A 21,083-nucleotide genomic window follows, 5' to 3' on the forward strand; every position below is an offset into this window, starting at 1 on the left:
GTTCCCGTTAGTGCGAAGGGAAAGGCTGATAGGGGTAGGAAATGCTGGATGACGACAGAAATTGAGGCTCTGTCAAGAAAACTCAAGAAAAAGATGCAGGCCAATGTCAGGTATAGACAGCTGGGACTGAATGAATCCCTTGAGGCAGTAAGTGTATATTTACGAGGGAAATCAAGAGGGCAAAAAGGGGACATGAGATAGCTTTGGCAAATAGGGTTAAGGAGAATCCAAAGAGATTCTACAAATACATTAAAGGCAAAACAATAACTAAGGAGACAAAAGGGTCCCTCAAAGATCAACAAGGCCATCTATGCGTAGAACCACAGGGGATGGGTAGGATACCAAAGAATAATTCTCTTCAGTATTTACTGTGGTGGTGGCCATGGAAGCTACTGGGGAAATAAATAGTGATATCCTGAAAAGTGTCCATATTACAGAAGAGGAGATGCTGGACGTCTTAAAATGCATAATGGTGGATAAATCCCTAGGACCTGCTCAGGTGAATCTCAGAACTTTGTGGAAAATGAGGGAACAGATTGCTTGGCCCCTTGCTGAGATATCTACATCATTGATAGCCACAGGTGAAGTGCTGGAAGAGTGGAGATTGGCTAACGTGGTGACATTATTTAAGAAATGTGAGAGGGAAAAACCAGAGAACTATAGACCAGTGAGCCTAACATCAGTGGTGGGTAAGTTGTTTGAGGGGATTCTGAGAGCCAGGATTTATATGCATTTGGAAAGGCAAGGACTGATTAGGCACAGACAACATAGATTTTGCATGGGAAATCGTGTCTCACTATCAAATATAGAACTTAGAACAGTAGACCACAGTACAGGCCCTTCGGCCTTGATGTTGTGCTGACCTTTTATCCTACTCTAAGATCAGATTAACCTACATACCCTTCATTGTACTATCTTTCATGTACCTATCCAAGAGTCACTTAAATATCCCTAATGTATTTGACTCTACTACCACTGCATAGTGCAGTCCACGCACCCACGACTCTTTGTGAAAAGAACCTACCTCTGACATCTCCCCTAAACCTTCCTCCAATGACCTTGAAATTATACCCCCTGATGATAGACATTTCCACCATGGGAAAAACTCTCTGGTTATTCAATCTGTCTATGTCTCTCATCATCTTGTACACCTCTATCAAGTCACCTCTCATCCTTCTTCGCTCCAATGAGAAAAGCCTTAGCTCCCTCAACCTTTCTTCATAAGACATGCCCTCCAGTCCAGGCAGCATCCTGGTAAGTATCCTCTGTACCCTCTCTAAAGCTTCCACATCCTTCCTGTAATGAGGTGACCAGAACTGAACACAATATTACAAGTGTGATCTAACCAGGGCTCTTTCGAGCTGCAGCATAACCTTGTGACTCTTAAACACAATCCCCCTGCTAATGAAAGCCAACATACCATAAACCTCTTAACAACCCTGTCAACTTGGGTGGCAACTTTGAGGAATCTATCGACATGGAACCCAAGATCCCTCTGTTCCTCCACACCGCCAAGAATCCTGACTTTAACCTTGTATTCTGCATTCAAATTCGACCTTCCAAGTGAATCACTTCACTCTTTTCCAGGTTGAACTCCATCTGCCACTTAAGTTCTGCCTCCTTCAATGTCCCATTGCAACCTGCAACAGCCCTCTACATTATCCACAACTCCTCCAACCTTCGGGTCATTGGCAAACTTACTAACCCACTAATATGATTTGAGCTTTTCGAAGCAGTGACAAACATGACTGATGAAGGCAGAGTGGTAGACATTGTCTATATGGATGTCAATAAGGCATTTGACAAGGTTCCGCATGGTAGATTGGTTAGCAAAATTAGATCAAATGGAGTCCATGGGAGTTGGCCAAGATAGGAGGAGACAAAGGGTGGTGGAGAGTGTTGCTTTCCGACTGGAGGTGTGTGACTAGTAGTGTGCCACAAGTATCGTTAATTACATAAATGATTTGGATATGAATATAGGAGGTATGATTAGTAAGTTTGCAGATGGTACCAAACTTGGTGATGTATTGGACAGTGCTAAAGTGTGATAGGGTGGAGATGGTGGTGTTTGGCATGCTTCCCTTCATTGGTCAGTACAGTGAAGAAAGGAGTCAAGATTAAAGTGGTGCTGGAAAAGCACAGCAGGACAGGTAGCATCTAAGGAGCAGGAAAAATCAATGTTTCAGGCAAAAGCCCTTCATCAGGAATCGGTGGTTCCTCTCAATATCTACATTTTGAACATTGTAAATTTTCATAACTTAATGTATCCTTCATCACTTCCAATCTATTTTTACCTTTTCTATATACACCCGATGGGCACTGAGCAATGACTTAATCTGTCCATCATTACATTTATGCTATATTTACTTATCAAATACTACAAGGTATTAAATCATATCAATGTGCAAAAATTGAAAACAAAATCATACACAGTTGGAGTCGCTTTTCAGAGGTTGTGACAAATTTTATTTTGCAGTTGCTTATATTCTGCCTTATTCAAGTGCTCAATGCCTACACTCAAGACAAAAATCAAAAATTAATTGCATCTTTTTCTGGTATCTTTCTCATCCATCCTCATGGTATCTGAGCTCATCTTGTCCAAGACAGCAATCTCTTATTCCTTCAATTCCGTTCCCACGAAACTGCTAATCACTAAAGTTTCACTCCTGTCTCCTATGACTGCTTACGCATGTTTATATGCATAAATAGTTGCAAAAGTAGATTTCTTCAGATTATATTATATTAAGAATTATATTTTAAGTAATACGGGAATCCTACCTGTATGAGTTTGTAAATCAGCTAGAGACTGATGCTTCCAAAAGTTGATGGCAGACCTTTCTCGGCACTGTAGCCTATTTAATCTCTCTGCTAGCCCTCCCCTGTAGGAACAAAATATCTTAAATCAGCTTTATCCTAAATGCTGGAAATTTCAATCTTAGATTTAGACCTGCTGTGTTCTACAACTGAGTGCTAACATTCTCATAGTATAGGTAACAAGAAGCAAAGATTCATCAATGACACATTATGTGCATGCAAATAAAAAGTGTCAGCCAACATAAGTCTGGGCAGTGACAGGCCCACCATGTTCTGAGTGAAAACAGTACTCATCTCTCCACGAATTCTTTTATGAAACAACTAACGGCTATGTCTCTTGCCTATTGAACGCTTTGTAACAGAAATAAGTCACAATTTAAGATCCTCATATCATATAACAAACTTCCACTATCCTCAACTGTTTCAAAGAAAATATTGTTAGCCAGGTCAATCTTTGCTCACACTAAAGTTCTCCATTCCTGGTAAAATCCTCACAAATCTTCTCTATGTCCTTTCTAGTGCAATTATACTGTTGCCATATTTTAAATGACCAAAGAGGCACACAGTACTCTGGCCTCAATCTATCTGGTGTTTTCTAAGGATGGATTTTACAGCAGCCTCGCCAGGCATGTTTTCAGAGGGTGTGTGGCCGATGGACTAAGGAGTGGCAGATGGAGTTTAATCTTGACAAATGTGAGGTACTACATTTTGATAGGGAAAATCAGGATAGGACTTGTACACTTAATGGTTAGGTCCTGTGGCGTGTTGTCAAACAAAGAGACCTTGAAGTGCAGGTTCATAGTTCCTTGAAAGTGGAGTCACAGGTAAACAGGATAGTGAAGAAGTCCCTTTGACGTCTTTCTCTTCTCACCTAAAATTATGCCCTCTCATTTTGAAATCACCGTTCTTAGAAAAAAGACCTTTGCTATTCACCTTATCTGTGCCTCTCATGATTTTATAAACCTCTATAAGGCCACTACTCATCCTCCTACTCCAGAGAAAAAAGTCCCAGCCTTCCAGCCTCTCCTTACAACTCAAACTCTCCACTCCCAGTAACATCGTTGTAAGTTTTTTCTACACTGTCTCCAATTTAATAATGTCCTTCCTATAGCAGGGTGACCAGAACTATATACAGTACAGTACTCCAAAGGTGCCTCACCAACATCCTGTACAGCCTCAATGTGATGTCCCAACTCCTATACTCAATGCTCTGACCAATGAAGGCAAGCATACCAAATGTCTTCTTCACCACCTTGTCCACCTGCAGTGCCACTTTCAAGGAACCTGAACCTCTAGGTCTCTATTGACATCCAGCTTGCATACTTCCAGAATAATGCTTTCCAATGTTTTAGACACCATCGTGACTATTCCCGGGCATTTTCTATCCCACCAAAGGTGAGGGTTGGACAGAGATATTCAGAGAGCACATTGACAAATGAAATTTAATTCCAAAAAAAATGAGGTGATGCACTGGGAGGGCTAACAAGGCAAGGAACTAGAAGTAGGACCCTAAAAAAACAGAGAATCAGAGGGACCTTGGTTTGCATGTCCACAGATCTTTGAAGATAGAAGAGATCCTCTAGATTCCACCCTTCTGGAGGAGGGTCACTGGACTTGAAAAATTTAAGTGTCAAGTACATAATTAATGTCTGAAGTCAGATGGTGGCCAGACCAGGATAGAAGATTTCCTTCTATAAAGGACATTGGTGAACCAGCACTTTTCCTCCCTCAAGGAAACTAGCTACAATTAATGAATTTATAATCCACCAACTGTTTGGTGGGGTTTGAACCAGAGTCCCCAGGACATTAACCAGTCTGTTTCTCACAACGGATGCTGTTAGAGCAACTGAACTGCCCCAGCAATTTCTGTTTTTGTGTGTTCAACCAAGATGTTTGTTGGCTGGAGCAATCCAACTACAAGGAGAGATAGGCTGGGCTGTTTGCCTTAGAGAAGAAAGAGTATGAAGGGAGATATGATTGATTTGTACAAAGCTCTGAGCAACGTGAACAGGGTAGATAGGGAGAAATTTTTACACTTAGTAGCAGCTCAATAACCAGGGGTACTATTTTAAGCTAAGAAGCAGGAGCTTTAAAGGAAACATTAGGAAGAAATTCTTCAAAGCAGAGAGTCATGAGTATCTGAACTCATTGCATGAAAGGGTGCTAGAGGCAGGGGTGCCTCAACACATTTAAGTGAGCACTTGAAATGCCACAGCATGCAAGGCTATAAGCGGAGTGCTGGAAAATAGGATTTGAATAGATGAATGTTTTACGAGTGTCATGGACACAATGAGCCAAACAGCCTCTTTCTGTGCTGTAAAAACTCTATGACTCTAATTGCCCTGGAGTGCTCACAATTGATTCCAGACGAGGGATCAAACACTTGCTGAAAAGCTCCTGCTGATTACCATCTCCTGACTGATTCCCCTTGCCCTCAGCTGAATTCACCTCAATATTGAACACCACTTCAAAGAAGCATTGAAGGTAACATGAACACAGAATCTACTCTGGATGGAGAACTTCAATGTTTATCACGAAGAGTGACTTGACAGAACCACTACTGACCGAGTTGGTAGAGCACTAAAGGACATAGCTACTAGATGGTGTCTATGGCATATGGGGAGCAAATAAAAGGGAAAAACCTACTTTACTTAATCCTCAACCAATCTACCTGTCACAGGTGCATCAGTCCACAAAAGTACTGGTAGAATATTGTGTTGGCAAAGTCCCATTTTTGTGCACACCCATATTACACTATATGGCACTACCGCTGTGCTTAATGGGATAAATTGTAAACAAATTTAGTAACACAATTATAGATATCCATGGGCACAGTAAGTCAAAAGAAACAGGAAAATCGCATTCAACCATAATGTGTGATCTCATGTTGCAGCATAAAGCAGACAACAGCTACATGCACAAGTAATCTTATCAACTCTTGCAATATGTTCTTGTGGATATTGCAACTCATGCAGACTGAACATCATGAATAGACAGACAAATGTATTGCAAAACAATTTTATAATATTTTTGAATCTGTCATATAATATTTTCTTCTGGCTGAAAATAAAGGATAATTGGGCAGGGGAGACAATCTGAAATAACTTTCTTTTACATCCCTGCCACTGTTTAAAGCCCTAATGTTATTCTACTGCAGCGTGACACAAAATATGACTGTAATGCAATAACCTCTCTAGAACTGTAGTTTTTCTTAGAAACATAAGAAACACAATGGTCAGACATGTTTTGTAACTTGAAAATCTGATTTTCGGTCTTTCTACAAGCTTGCAATGGAAGCATCTTTGCTCTGACAATAAGAACACTGGTTATCCATATTACTATTTTACATTCACAGGAAAAAGAACAAACTATATAACAGACTGCAAACCTAATTCTCGAAGTCAGTTAAGCCAACTTAAGTAGACAAAATACAGCCCCTCATGCTATTCCTACCAATCAAATGCTTTATGCCCCCCTTCAAATAACAAACAGAAAAGTCACACATAAGCACTATGTTTTCTAATCCTACCATTCAACAGTCAATTCTAGCTATTTTTGTGATACCTGCTGAAAGTCACACATGACAAGTGAGATCCCAGAATGAAGTCTATTTGATAAACCACAATCTTAATCTTTCTTTTTGTCTACTGCAGAGATCAGTTAGAAGAGGCCGCCAATATACTTTTAAAAATGAAACACAAAAATAAAACATGATCTACCTCACATTATAGAAGAACTACTGGAGTAATTACAAACATCAAAAAGAATCATTCATCCCTCAGCCAAGCAATAGCCTTATAGTCATTCAAACCTAGTAAAGAGTAATCTCTTTCTCTAGACTAAACCCTCTCGCTAAATTGGCACAGCTACAATCAGTTCTTTTTTCATAAATTTCTGTTGTAGAATCACTTGATGTTACTTTATATAAAGGATCTCCCCAAAACTTTTAAACAGGCTAACTCAGCAAACATATGGGTTAGAAGAAAATGAGTACTGAAGATGCTGGAGATCAAAAGTTGAAAATGTGGTGCTAGAAAAGCACAGCAGGTCAACATTCCGGACACAAGTCCTTCATCAGATTCCTGATGAAAGGCTTATGCCCGAAATGTCAATTCTCCTGCTCTTCGGATGCCGTCTGACTTGCTGCGTTTTCCAGCACCACACTCTCGAAACACGAGTTAACATGGGTTACTTAAACTCATATCTTCAACACCCTTCTGAGAGTAGTCTTTGCTGACACCTCCAAGGCCTTTTGCTTTTGGAGTTTCCTTCCTACTGACTTCTTAGCTTCTCAGAGTTTCCCTCTAGCCCAGAAAGCAAATAAAAGCATAAACATCTTTTTTGCTGTATGAACCTGTTTCTGGCTCCCTCTCCTCTTATCTCCCCAGGTGTCTTGCTGGTCATGTAGCTGTTTCAAATTATTGCTCAAAATCAACTTCAGACCTTCAAAGAATTGAAAAATAAATTTCATTTTTCTTCCACTTTCGAACAGAAGCTCACAAACAACAATAATACATTATAAAGTTTCATCATACTACATGCTTCAACATTAAAAGTCGGAAACGCATGAAATATAAGATGGATTGGTCAGCTTTTAAAAGGAGGAGATGATTAAACTTGAGAATGCCCGATTATCAAAAGTCAGTTCTCGGGTTTTGTTTGGATGACATGACGTCACCAATATTCTCTCTGAAACTACATAGAAATAGAAATTGTTCACTAAAATAGTTAGATCATCATGCTCTCAATCCAACAAGTACCTGTCTGTCTGAGTTATCCTCAGATGGGAGCAAATGCAAGAGATGTCAAATTTGTTACAGATAACACTTGTGGTTTGGGTTATTGATAACCTGTTTCAAAAGGTTTTAGTTCACAACTTAATATGATGCAGCAAGTTCCAAGTAAATAGTACGAGTACTATAAATGGGTTCTGACTGACATCCGTAAACCTTAAGAATTTTCTTTTAAAAAATCCTCGACAAAGACCATTTTTGATTCACCCTCAAACCTGCAAGAAAATAAATCGTGACTTTTGCACCCTCTTTGGTAACTTCTGAACTTACCATTGCTGCAAAGTAAGTTTTGTGTATTAAGCTTTTTTGCTTTGCAATTTATTGAATTGCGTTGATTTGCAGCCCAAGACAGATCCAACTGTATTTTTAGTTTAATTCTTTCTATTCATACATGATAAATGTCTGCATTCAAAACTGTCAGATATTTGGAATGTCAGTATATTTTTAAATGGGTTATCAGCTTTCAGTAATATATAATTCGCTCAAGTTTATGAAATCTTATTTACTTTTATTAAATAATCTTCAATAACCAGGGAGGGAGTACAGATTGAAAGTAATTGGTATTAGAGAGGAGTTGGGAATTAATTTTATCATCCAGAAGGGTCTGGAACTCACTTTTTTGAAACACTGTTAGGCACAGAAACCCTCACTGTATTTACAAGGAGACAATTCAAGAGCTGGAAAGTAGGATTTTGCTGGATAGCTACTCTTTCAGTCAACATAAACACAGAGGAGTGAATTACTTCCTTCTGTGCCTTGAATGCCAATAATTCTATCCTCCTATAAAAATACAGTATGCAAAAGTAAACTATACTTGGTACAAATGAAATTTATTCCGGAAGAGAGTCCATTGTGATAATTATCAGGATATTTAGTCTAGCCAGAGGTCCAATATTTCCCAGAAATATGTTATGAAGTCATAAAATAGTTGAAGCGATATTTCAGAAGTAAAATAACAAGAGAAAATTAATCGTAATTGATTAATTTTCCATATTTGTACTGTCAAATAAAAATGTACAACAGGGCGTATTAGCTAACCTCATAAATTTCTTTCTTTTTTTGGCAGAATCTTCCGGAGTTGTGAATTGTTTTCTCTTTTGCTTGTCAGGCGTCTGTAGAAATGCTTGTGCACTTCTCAACCAGTTGCTTGCTGATCGCATGGTCCTGCCATGTTCTGATCCACAATTAGGTATAGGTGGTGATGCAGAAGTAGATGGAATGGACTTTGTGCACCACTCACGTTCTTTTGTGCTTTCATTATCAGATGAAAACTCCAGAATATCTTCTGCCGTCTAAAACAAGATAAATGCAAATTATTTTCACAGTGATATATTTTAAATGCATATACACTCTCATTAAGGGAAAGTACAGGTGAAGAAACTAATCAATTACAAAAAGGAAGGAATCAAAAGTTTCCAGAGCTGAAACAATGCACAGATTCTTGCCATTATCAATTATTCATCTGCAGACGTCCATTTAATTGCTGCTTGTTTCACATATTTATGAGAATACTCTTCCGTAATTATTATATCCTAAAGCATTTTATTAATATTTTAATCACTTCATTCAAATGTGCTATGATACAGGTGGAACATGAACCTGAACCTTTTAGCCCAGAGGAAGGGACATTACCACTGCTCCACATGAGCACAGAGTATTTTAATATACATACCTACAATGCATACTACAAGACTGGTACAGAACTGTGTGCAGTTAAGGCACTGGGAAAAAATGGTTAACCCTGCCACATTTTACAGTACAATATTAGATCTAAGTGGACTTTGTCCCTTGTCAATTCCACAACATGTTGCTCCAGGAAGTTGTCACAGAAGTATTCTGGCTTTGTCAATTTGATTGGTCAAGTATGTAAGGAGATTAAACTCCTCTGTAGCTAGTATTTCACAGTACCCTTTATCAAAATATTCAACTATTTCATACTGAATGCTCTATCCAATGACCTTACACCTACTCCGACCAGAATTTTCTGACCTTGGTTATTGCTAATCTCCACATATAGTGATTTTACTTCTTGATCTTCAGAATTAAAATTCTTTCTCACTTCTATCCTGATATAATCCTTTATTATCAAAGCTGCTTGTCTTTTCAAAATATTATGAATCCTGGAAGGTTTATTTCACAACTTCAGTCACTTTATAAAAATAAAAGTGATCATACCTAAAATCATTCATCTCCATTTGTGCTATAGTTCATCTACCTTATTGTGAGTGGTTCACGCATTCAGATTAAACGTCTGTAACTGTTTCTGTAATGTTTGCATGGATATTATTTGTTGATATGTTATTAATATTAAACTCTACGTCCCTTCCTAGCCTACTCAGCTTGTCTTTACTTCAATTATCAAGAATCAATGGTGTCTTTACTTTTCTCTTCAAACATTTTCATTCAGCTGAACCCTCACAATAGCTCGCCACCTCTCTTCTGCACCTAAATTCCCTATAGTTAATACAGTACTTATCCACAGTCCTGATAATTCACAGAAACACGATACCAGTCTGGTTTAAGTGAAGCCCATCCCAAAGGAAAAACTCCACCTTTCCTCACTACTGGTCACAGTGCATAATAAATCAAAATCCCTCTTCCGACGTCACTGGGTCACTTATTATCTGCTTGATCCTATTGTCATTAGCGTACCCTTCTCGATAAGAATGACTCTCTTCCACTCTCAGGGTAAGTCTGTAGGTTGCTGTACAAACCTATGCGGCTACCACAGGCTCTGTCACATTGGGGCAGGTGGTGGACAAGGGAAGGAGTAGATGGGACATTGTTGTGGCAGCACACTCCTATTAATGTTTTCACCTGGCTTCCATTTTTTCCCTGATGTTAAGTCTCAAGGCGTTCTACGCCTTCCTAGATGCATCTCCTCCACTTTAGACAGTCTTGGGTCAGTGATTCCTGGGTGTCTTTCGGAATGTTCCACTTCACCAGTTGAGGGTATCCTAAGTGCTGCCTCTGTCCTCTTCGGGCTCAACCTGCTAGTTTCGAAGCTGGGAATACAGCACACACTTGGGGAGTCCCTTGTTGGTCATGCGGATAATGTGCCAAACCCATTGTAGCCAATTAAGGATGGTCACTGCCTTGATGCTGGGGATGTTGGCCTAGTCGAGGATGTCAGTGTTGGTGAGTGTTTCTTCCCAGCAGATTTCCAGGATCTTGCACAGGCAGCATTGGTAGAACTGTTCCAGTGCCTTGAAGCGTATACAATAAATAGTCCACTTCTCAGAGCCATCTAGGAAGGTGGCAACTCCCAGCACTGTAAACCATGATCTTGGTGTCAGATCTGATATTGGTGTCCTCAAACATCCTTTTCCTCAGGAAGACGAACGCTACACTAGCACACTATTGTTGGATCTCTTCAACAATAGCTGCTTGGCAGACGGGACACTTCTGAGATATTGGAAGTGGTCAATGATCTCGAAGGCCTCCCTGTGGACCTTGATGATCGAGGGTTTGTTCCACAATGCAAGGCCAGGTGGTGGAGGACCTTTGTCTTGCATATGCGTAGGGTGAGACCCATGCTTTCATATGTCTCTGTAAAGATGTCGATAATGGTCTGGAGTATGTTCTCTGAGACTGCACATACACAAGCATCATCTGCATACAGCAAATCGAAGACACTGGCTGGGGTGACTTTGGTTTTGGCTTGAAGGTGGCAGAGGTTGAATAATTTCCCACAGGTTCTGTGTGCTAGCTCCACTCCAGCAGGGAGCTTATTGATGATGAGGTAAAGCATTGCAGCAAGTAGAGTCAGAGAGTCATAGAGATGTACAGCATGGAAACAGACCCTTCAGTCCAACCTGTCCATGCCAACCAGATATCGCAACCCAAACTAGTCCCACCTGCCAGCACCCGGCCCATATCCCTCCAAACCCTTCCTATTCATATACCCATCCAAATGCCTTTTAAATGTTGCAATTGTACCAGCCTCCACCACATCCTCTGGCAGCTCATTCCATACACGTACACCCTCTGCGTGAAAAGGTTGCCCCTTAGGTCTCTTTTATATCTTTCCCCTCTCACCCTAAACCTATGCCCTCTAGTTCTGGACTCCCCGGTCCCAGGGAAAAGATTTTGTCTATTTATCCTATCCATGCCCCTCATAATTTTTGTAAATCTCTATAAGGTCACCTCTCAGCCTCCGACGCTCAAGGGAAAACAGCCCCAGCCTGTTCAGCCTCCCCCTATGGCTCAAATCCTACAACCCTGGCAACATCCTTGTAAATCTTTTCTGAACCCTTTCAAGTTTCACAACATCTTTCCGATAGGAAGGAGACCAGAATTGCACGCAATATTCCAACAGTGGTCTAACCAATGTCCTGTACAGCCGCAACATAACTTCCCAACTCCTGTATTCAATACTCTGACCAATAAACGAAAGCATACCAAAAGCCTTCTTCACTATCCTATCTATCTGCAACTCCACTTTCAAGGAGCTATGAACCTGCACTCCAAGGTCTCTTTGTTCAGCAACACAACAGGGTTGGGACAGTGACACAGCCCTGCTGGACACCTGTTCGAATGGGAATGGGTCAATGATAATTACCACAACTTACATGATGTCATGGATCAGGCGAAAGATCGTGGCAAACATCATGATGCAATCAAAGCAGAGAAGGATGCTCCCTAATGCTTTCTGATTCACAATGGCAATGGCCTTTGTAAGGTCGAAGAAGGCCACGTACAGGGGTAGGTTCTTTACTTTGAATTTCTCTTGCAGCTGTTGAATGGTGAAAATCATGTCTGCTGTGCCCCTCCGTGGCGAAAAGCCATACAGAGAGTCTGGGGAAGTTCCTCAGCCACAGGGAGAAGACGGTTGAGGAGGAGCTTCACAATGACCTTTCCAGTGATCAACAGCAGAGAGTTCCCCTGTAATTACCACTGTCGGACTTGTTCCCTTCTTTGAAAATACTCATAACTGTGGCATCTCTCAGCTCTTCTGGGATGTTCTCCTCCTTCCAGATAAGGCAAACAATGGCAAGTAGCTGCAGAAGCAGCCCTTTGCCTTCGTGCTTCAATGCCTCAGCAGGGATTCCATCTGCTCCAGCAGCCTTGTTATTCTTAAACTGGCAGATGGCCTTGTCTATTTTGTCCAAAGTGTGAAAGATTGTGTTCTGAGGTACAATCCAGAGATTACCACTGAAGACATGCATTTTATTTGGAACCATAATATACAAATACATAAACATACAAATTAGAAGTAGACCATTCAACCTCCTAGCCTGCCATTCAATAAGACTGCAGCAAATTGGATGGCAGCCTCAAGTCTGTATTTCTAAACACCCTAATAACTGTGACTCCCTTGTCAGTAAAAATCTACCTTCCCCTGCCTAATAAGTATTCACTGCGCTCCAGTGAATAGAGTTTCAATTCCTCAAAGAAATCTATAAATAAAAAGTCTATGTCCCTTATTTCTAGTCTCACACATGAAGAGGATCATCCTTTAGGATCCATTCTGTCAATTTCCTTCAGGATCTTCTTTGGTTTAATAAGATCCTTCTCATCCAGTTAAACTTCATGTATACAGATTCAGCCTATCCAATTTTTCCTTGTAAAATAACAATCCTCTAATCAAACAAAACACCACTGAACTATTTCTATCATATTTACCGCCTTTCATTAAGGAGAAAAAAATTGTGGACAGTATTCTAGGTGTAGCCTCACCAACACTTCACACCTGTAGCAAAACATTACTACTTTTATAGTTAATTCTGCTTGCAATACAATATTCCATTTGACCTTTTCATCACTTGCTGTACCGACACACATTTTTGTGATTCATGTACCAGAAATCCCAGATCCCTCTGTACTTCGAAGTTTAAAATCTCTACGCATTTAGATAATATACTGGTTTTCAATTCTTCTTGACAAAGTGGGCAAGTTCACAGTTATCCATATTACACTGCATCTGCAAAATTTTTGTCCTCTCACTTAATCTATAATAAATACTTTGCAGACTCGTTATGTCCTCCTTATTATCCATCTTTTGTATCATCAGCAAATTTAGCAGCCATACACTCAGTCCTATCATCCTAAATATTACTGGGGTGTGTGCCAGCATTTACTGCATATTTCTAACTACCCTCGAGAGCATGGTGGCAAGAGGCGTTGTTGAATAACTGTATTCCATTTGCTATAGGTATACTCAAAATTTCATGAAGGAGGGAATTCCAGGATTTCGGGCTAGCAACACAAAGAGTAACGATATATTTCCAAGTCAGCATGGTGAGTAACTTGGTGGGGATCTAGCAGGTGGTGGTGTTCCCACATATCTGCTATCCTTATTCTTCTAGATCATAGTGACAATGAGTTTGTAAGAAGCCTGCTGAATTGCTGCAGTCAATCTTGGAGATAGTACGTAATGTTGCTTCTGCTCTTTGCAAATATTTAAAGCAAAATGCAAACGAAGCAAGGGTAATGTGAGAAAAATACTTTCACACAGCGAGTAACTTGGGTATAGCATGGACTGCTCGAAAATATGTGGAGGCTGGCCCAATTGCAGCATTCAAGAGGACATTGGATGATTATTTGGTCAGAATTGTGCTCATGTGAGAAAAGGCAGGAGATTGGCACACAGTTATAGAGGGGGTGCAGGCACAATGGGCCTCCTTCTGTGCTGTAACAAATTTTCTAATTCGCTATCAGCAGTGGAGTAAGTGAGTGTTTGTGAATGCAGTGTTAATCAAGCCAACTGGCTTGTCCTAAACAGTATCAAATTCATTTGGTCTTGTTGCAGTTGCGCTCATCCAGGCAAGTGGGGAACATTCCATTATGTTCCTGACTTGTGCTTAAAAATGTGTTGCTGGAAAAGCGCAGCAGGTCAGGCAGCATCAAAGGAGAAGTTGAAGTGGTTGACGATGCTCTCCACCACATCTCCTCCACTTCCCGCTCCTCCACCCTTGAATCCCGCCCATCCAATCGCCACCAGGACAGAACCCCACTAGTCCTCACCTACCACCCCACCAACCTCCAGATACATCGGATCATCCTTCGTCATTTCCGCCACCTCCAAACGGACCCCACCACCAAGGATATATTTCCCTCCCCTCCCCTATCAGCGTTCCGGAAAGACCACTCCCCCAGCGACTCCCTTGTCAGATCCACACCCCCCACCAACCCAACCTCCACTCCCAGCACCTTCCCCTGCAACCGCAAGAAATGCAAAACTTGCGCCCACACCTCCCCCCTCACTTCCCTCCAAGGCCCCAAGGGATCCTTAAATATCCATCAGAAATTCACCTGCACCTCCACCCACATCATTTACTGCATCCGCTGCACCCGATGTGGCTTCCTATACATTGGGGAGACAGGCTGCCTACTTGCGGAACGTTTCAGAGAACACTTCTGGGACACCCGTACCAACCAACCCAACCCCGTGGCTGAACACTTTAATTCCCCCTCCCACTCCGCCAAGGACATGCAGGTCCTTAGCCTCCTCCATCGCCAGACCATGGCAACACGACGCCTGGAGGAAGAGCGACTCATCTTCCGCCTAGGAACCCTCCAATCACAAGGGATGAATACAGATTTCTCCAGCTTCCTCATTTCCCCTCCCCCCACCTTTTCTCAGTCCCAACCCTCAGACTCAGCACTGCCTTCTTGACCTGCAATCTTCTTCCCTACCTCTCCACCCCCTCTCCGGCCTATCACCCTCACCTTAACCTCCTTCCACCTATCGCATTCCCAACGCCCCTCCCCCAAATCTCTCCTGCCTACCTTTTATTTTGGCCTGCTTGGCACACCCTCCTCATTCCTGAAGAAGGGCTTATGCCCGAAACGTCGATTCTCCTTCTCCTTTGATGTTGCCTGACCTGCTGCGCTTTTCCAGCAACACATTTTTAAGCTCTGATCCCCAGCATCTGCAGCCCTCACTTTCTCCCTGTTCCTGACTTGTGCTTTGTAGGTGGTAAAGATTGGGGGGTGAGCTGGGCAATGCAGAACTTCAAGCCTCTGAACTGTTCTTGTAGCCATTGTAATTTTTTGATCAATGGTAATTGCCAGGATGTATAAAACAGGAATTTAGTAATGGTGATGCCTTTGAATGTCATGGTTCATGGTTAGATTTTCTTTTATTAGATATGGTCATTGCCAAAAATTTGAATGGCATAAGTGTTACTTCCTAACTGTTAGCCCAAGCCTGGATATTATCTTTCCGTATAGACACGGTCTCATTCAGTTTCAGAAGAGTTTCAAACGGGGCTAAACTTTGTGTAATTAAACATCCACATTTCTGACCTCATTATGGAGGAAAACTCATTGAGGGAGCAGCTTAAGAATTCTTATAGAGATGCCCTGAACCAGAGTTGAATGACTTCAACAACCTGAACCATCTTCCTTTGTTAGGTAGGCCTCCAATCAATAGGTTCCCAGTATGTTTAGTTTATCAACTGCTCTTTATGCCACATTCAGTCAAACACAGCCTTCACATCAAGGGCAATCTCTCTCAACTTAGCTCTGGAAGTCAATTCTTTTGCCAAGACTAACAAATGCTGTAAGGAACCAGAGTTAACTTGGCAGAACCCAAACTCAGCTGTAGTGAGCAGGTCGAGAGTGTGGTGTTGGAAAGATGCAGCAGGTCAGGCAGCATCCATGAAGCAGGAGAATCGACGTTTCGGGCATAAACTCTTCATCAGGAATGAGGTTTGGGGGCCAGAGAGCTGAGGGCTGAGAGATAAATGGGAGGGGGGTTGGGTTGGTGGGGGGGGAAGGTAGCTGAGAATGCGATAGGTAGATGAAGGTGAGGGAGAAGGTGATAGGTCGGAGGGGAGGGTGGAGCGGATAGGTGGCAAAGACGATGGACATGTCAAGAGGGCAGTGCTGAGTTGGAGGCTTGGGATTGGAATAATGTGGGGGAAGAGAAATGAGGAAACTGGTGAAATCCACATTAATCCCGTGTGGTTGTAGGGTCCCAAGAGGAAGATGAGATGTTCTTCCTACAGGTGCCGGGTGGTAAGGGTTTGGCAATGGAGGCAGCCCAGGACCTGCATATCCTTGGCAGAGAAGGAGGGGGAATTGAAGTGTTCAGCCACAGGGTGGTGGGTTTGGTTGGTGCAGGTGTCCCAGAGATGTTCTCTGAAACAATCCACAATTTATCGTTCTGTCTCCCTAATGTAGAGGAAACCACATCGGGTGCAACGGTTCCAGTAGATGACACTGATGAAGGTACAGGTAAATTTCTGTTGGATCTGGAAAGATCCAGGATGACCAATTCCACCTTAGGAAATCCCAGATGTCCTCCTTCTACAAATATTGCAATTTCTCCTCTCGCGTGGTCCACAATGCCCTCCACCGTATCTCCTCCACTTCCCACAGCTCTCCCAATGAACCCCATCCCTCCCAACGCAACAAGAACACATACCCCCGGGTCCACAACTTCCACCCCAGCAACTTCCATACACATTGCATCATCCTCCGTCATTTCTGCCACCTACAAACAGACCCCATCACCAGGAACATATTTCCCTCCCACCCATCAGCTTTCAAGAGAGACCATTTGCTCCGTGATTCCCTCGTCAGATCCACCCGCCCCTCCCCCACCCCGCGAGCCCACACTCCACTCGTGGCATCTTCGCCTGCCACCACAGGAAGTACAAAACCTATGCCCACACCTCACCCCCTCACCTCCGTCCAAAGCATCCTTCCACATCAGATAAAAATTTACCTGTATCTCCACAAATGTTATCGACTGTAGCTCCTCAGATGCTGCCTGACCTGCTGTGTCTTTCCAGGACCACATTCTTGACTCTGATCTCCAGCATCTGCAGTTCTCAATTTCTCCCATTAGTGAGCAGGTAATTGCTAAGCAAGTAAGCTTGATACACTGATGATAGTTTATTGAGTATGATCTAAGAGAACCTAATGGGACAGTAATTAGCCAGGTTGCATTTGTTTAGCATTCCATGTACAGGACATCCATGCATTGAGCAATTTTCTATACTGTCAGTCAAATGTTGCACTGAAACAGTTTGCCTATGGGTACTGCAATGCCTCGATCACAAGTCTTCAGTACAATTGCTAGGACGTTGTCAGGGCCCATAGTCTTTGCAGCTTACAATGACTTCAGCAATTTCCTGATATCAAATGGAATGAACTAATGGCTGATGTCTGACAATAGTGATCGTGGAGACTTCCAGAGGAGGCTGAAACAGATCGTCCACTCTGCACTCTAGCTGAAGATTGTCACAAATGTTTCAGCCCAATCTATTGTGCTGAGGTGCAGGGGTTCCCATATTGAAGTGAGGAACATCTGTGATGCCTCAAGTGAGCTATTGAGCTGTCCACCACCATTCAGAACCGGATGTGTTAGGACAGCAGAGTTTAGATCTGAACCATTGGTTGTGGAAATGCCCAGCTGTCACTGCTGTTCATGTTGTTTGGCATATAAGTAGTTCCATGCTGTAGCGTCACCAGGTCAATACTTTGTTTTTAAGATTTGTCCAATGCTGCACTTCAAATACCCTCCTGCACTCTTCACTGAGCTAAGGTTGATTTCCTTGCTTGATGGTAATGATATCATAGGGAAATGCCAGCACATGAGGGAAGCAGATTGTGTTCAAATACAATTTTGCTGCTGCTGATAGGCACAACAATACACAAATGCCTAGTTTTGATTTTCTGGGCCTGTTTGAAATCCATCCCAATTAGCATGGTGTTAGTACCACATAATGCGATAGAGGACAATCACAATAGGAAGACGACAGGGTTTTGTTCCAGAAGGACTGGGTGATGGACACACACCTACTATACTCATGGACAGATGTATCTGTGGGAGGCATATCACTGAGTATAAAATCAAGTATATATTTTCCTCTTGTTGGTTACTTCACCACCTGTCACAGGTTATAGAGTCATAGTGTCATAGAGATGTACAGCACGGAAGGCTAGAGGATGACAAGCTCAGCCAGTAGTGGTGCTGCAAGGCCATATTTGATGATGGATAGTGAAGTACCCCACCTAACTATTCTGTGCCTTGCCACCTCCAAGTGATCTTCAGCATGGAGGAATATCGATTCAACAGCCGTGGAAGGGTCAGAATGTTGTAATCAGCAAGACACTTCCTTGCCCATGTTTGACATGACACCTTGAGGCTACATGGGATTTACAGTCAATGCTGAGGGTTCCAAGGCAAATCACTCCTGACTGTACATGATTTTGCCACCAATTCTTCTGGGTCTTTCCTGCTAGTGAGACAGGACACACCCAGGAATGGTGATGATGTCAGCTAGGACATTGTCAATAATGTACAATTCCGAGAGTATGGCTATGTTGGGCTGTTGCTGGACTAACCTGTGACACAGTTGTTCCAATTTTGGCAATAGTGCCCTGATGTTGGACTTTGCAGGGTCCACACGGTTCAATCTGCTATGGTCATTTCTGGTGCCTTTATTAATGCAAGGTTCTTGACTGAAAGCTATTACCCAATGATCAAAGATGCACAAATCAGTGCTGTAAATTGCTCATTTAAAATCAACCATTTTCCAATTTCCTTTGGAAATAAAAATCAGAATATGAAAGGCAGGAGAATGCATGTCTAATATTGGCAGTAAGTTATTAATCATGAAATATTTACTACAAATTAAACTGGACCAAGTTATCAAAGCAACAATGTAGGGAAAAAAAATTAAAGATATTGAGGTACTTCTCTACAGTGAAATTTAAAACATCAAACCAAACTGAGCATGATCATGTTTGTACTCTTCACACATCAGCAGCATGCTGGGAGGAAGCAAATCACTCATGCTTGAAATTTTCTTTCTCGGCTATAAAAGGGAAGAGATGAAATTTTCCCTCAAAATATAGACAATGCCTATGTTGTATCGCCTTTCAACATTAATAAGCACTGAGATCTCCATATGGCTTAGTTGCTTTTGCTATAGAACAGAAGTTTTAAAGCTAAGGAACCAGGAAGTCTGTTATCAGCATAGAGTCTAATGCAAATACTGCTTATTTTTATTCATTAATCGTTTAATTGCTTCTGCTCTCCAGGCTACCAGGCAAATCATAATATAATGGAAGGCTGGGGAAGTAGGAAGGAATTTGAAGAACTTTCCTCCTGTTTCACTCATGAAAGGATGCATTCAGAATGACCATAATGTCCACAAACCAGGCATTTCTACCATTACGATTAAAGAGCAATGTGAAGATGGGGAAAAGGAAGAAAATAGATTGTCACAATCCACTCAAAAAAGTGTGCGAATTCTCAAGATCTATACTCCGAGGGTTGTTACACAACTTTTGATCACATTATTCAAAGGTCCCCAATTTACCTGTGTGATGGAATCAGGCAAACAGAAAACACTGACTAGGTTTCTGTACTTCACAAGAAACTACTATTTATTACAAATAAATCTATTCTAACCACAAAAAAAATGTGCATTATCGGCTTATACATCTGCTGCCTTAAATTCCATCCCCTTCCGAAAGCCCCAGACACAAAGGCAAGCCCTATCTCTTTTGTAAATGGGAGAATTCTGTCTCCATTGTTCACACACAATCTGCTTATACTCCCAGGAGTCAATCAAGCTGATGATCAACAAAGCAATCCGTAATCTAGCTCTGGGCGTAGACAGCTCTGTACACATACCCAAGGGGCCATGATATCTTAGACAACTTCCCTCACTGCTTGAACAAAGCAACAGTGTAAACACAACTTACAATAAATTCCAATAACTTGCTTTCTTAGAATTGCAGCAACTCTTTTCATACTCCTTGGTTTAAAGCAGTATCCTGTTCCCATTTTGATTCAAAGAAAAATAAAAAAGTGGTCTTTGCAGAATTAATAAAGGACACATTTAACAACAATTAAAAGAAAAAGTTCACTGCAGAGAGCTCTTCAGATCACTTTTAGTTAGGTTGGCTTGGCACATTTTAAAATTTTCTATCAGACCGGTCAATGGTAGAAATACATTGCACCATAAAATTAATCTAAATATTCAAAATCATTTCAACGTAGTGCCTTAACATTTTGTATAACATAGAGAGAAAGCCCCAATCAAGCACATTTTTCAGGCCGAAAACTAACTTGAAAGAGCCTGTCTTCAGCTCACAATATTACTGGGACACAGCTTTACCAGAAATGCATCACGGCCATAAGCCTCACAGATTATTTCATCAATGGCCCATGCTGCAGCTAGAAGAGTAAGTTTTCACTGCAGCTAATGAGCCAGCTAAGTTCCTATTTCTCTGTGCAGTCAACAACTAAGTACTTCACTGCTAACCACAAAATTTTGGCTTTCAGCTTCAGTATTCCCCAAAATCTAATTGGGGGGATCACCCCTCATCCATACTGGCTGAAATGGACACTTTCAGAGTAAGAACAGAAAAGCAGATCATATTTTAGAGACACAAATTTGATATTGATCTTCAGAAAGGTGTGGGTCTGTTTGCACAAGCAATGCAATGCTCACATGCTGGTACTATACAGCAAGTGATTAAGAAGGCACACAGCATGTTAGCTTTTAT

The 21,083-nt window shown here is 41.7% G+C and overlaps 1 protein-coding gene across 6 annotated transcripts in view; it reads right to left on the reverse strand.

Moving 5' to 3' along the window:
• Positions 1–21,083, reverse strand: part of spidr (scaffold protein involved in DNA repair) — a 284,198-nt gene that overhangs the window by 191,451 nt on the left and 71,664 nt on the right. For 5 of the 6 annotated variants that reach the window (XR_015756994.1, XM_043688286.2, XM_043688285.2 and 2 more), the window contains exons 6-7: positions 8,646–8,899; positions 2,779–2,879 (exon numbers count right to left, since the gene is read on the reverse strand). Coding sequence is in view for 5 of the 6 variants with exons in the window: in XM_043688286.2 (XP_043544221.2) it covers positions 2,779–2,879; positions 8,646–8,899 (355 nt within the window). In the remaining variant the exon portion in view is untranslated. The remainder of the gene's footprint in view (positions 1–2,778; positions 2,880–8,645; positions 8,900–21,083) is intronic. The other variant, XM_043688288.2, reaches the window with a different exon arrangement.

This window comes from Chiloscyllium plagiosum, unplaced genomic scaffold, assembly GCF_037043375.1.
Source record: "Chiloscyllium plagiosum isolate Xiang-an unplaced genomic scaffold, Cpla_swu_hap1 HiC_scaffold_4, whole genome shotgun sequence".
Classification (NCBI taxonomy): Eukaryota; Metazoa; Chordata; class Chondrichthyes; order Orectolobiformes; family Hemiscylliidae; genus Chiloscyllium; species Chiloscyllium plagiosum.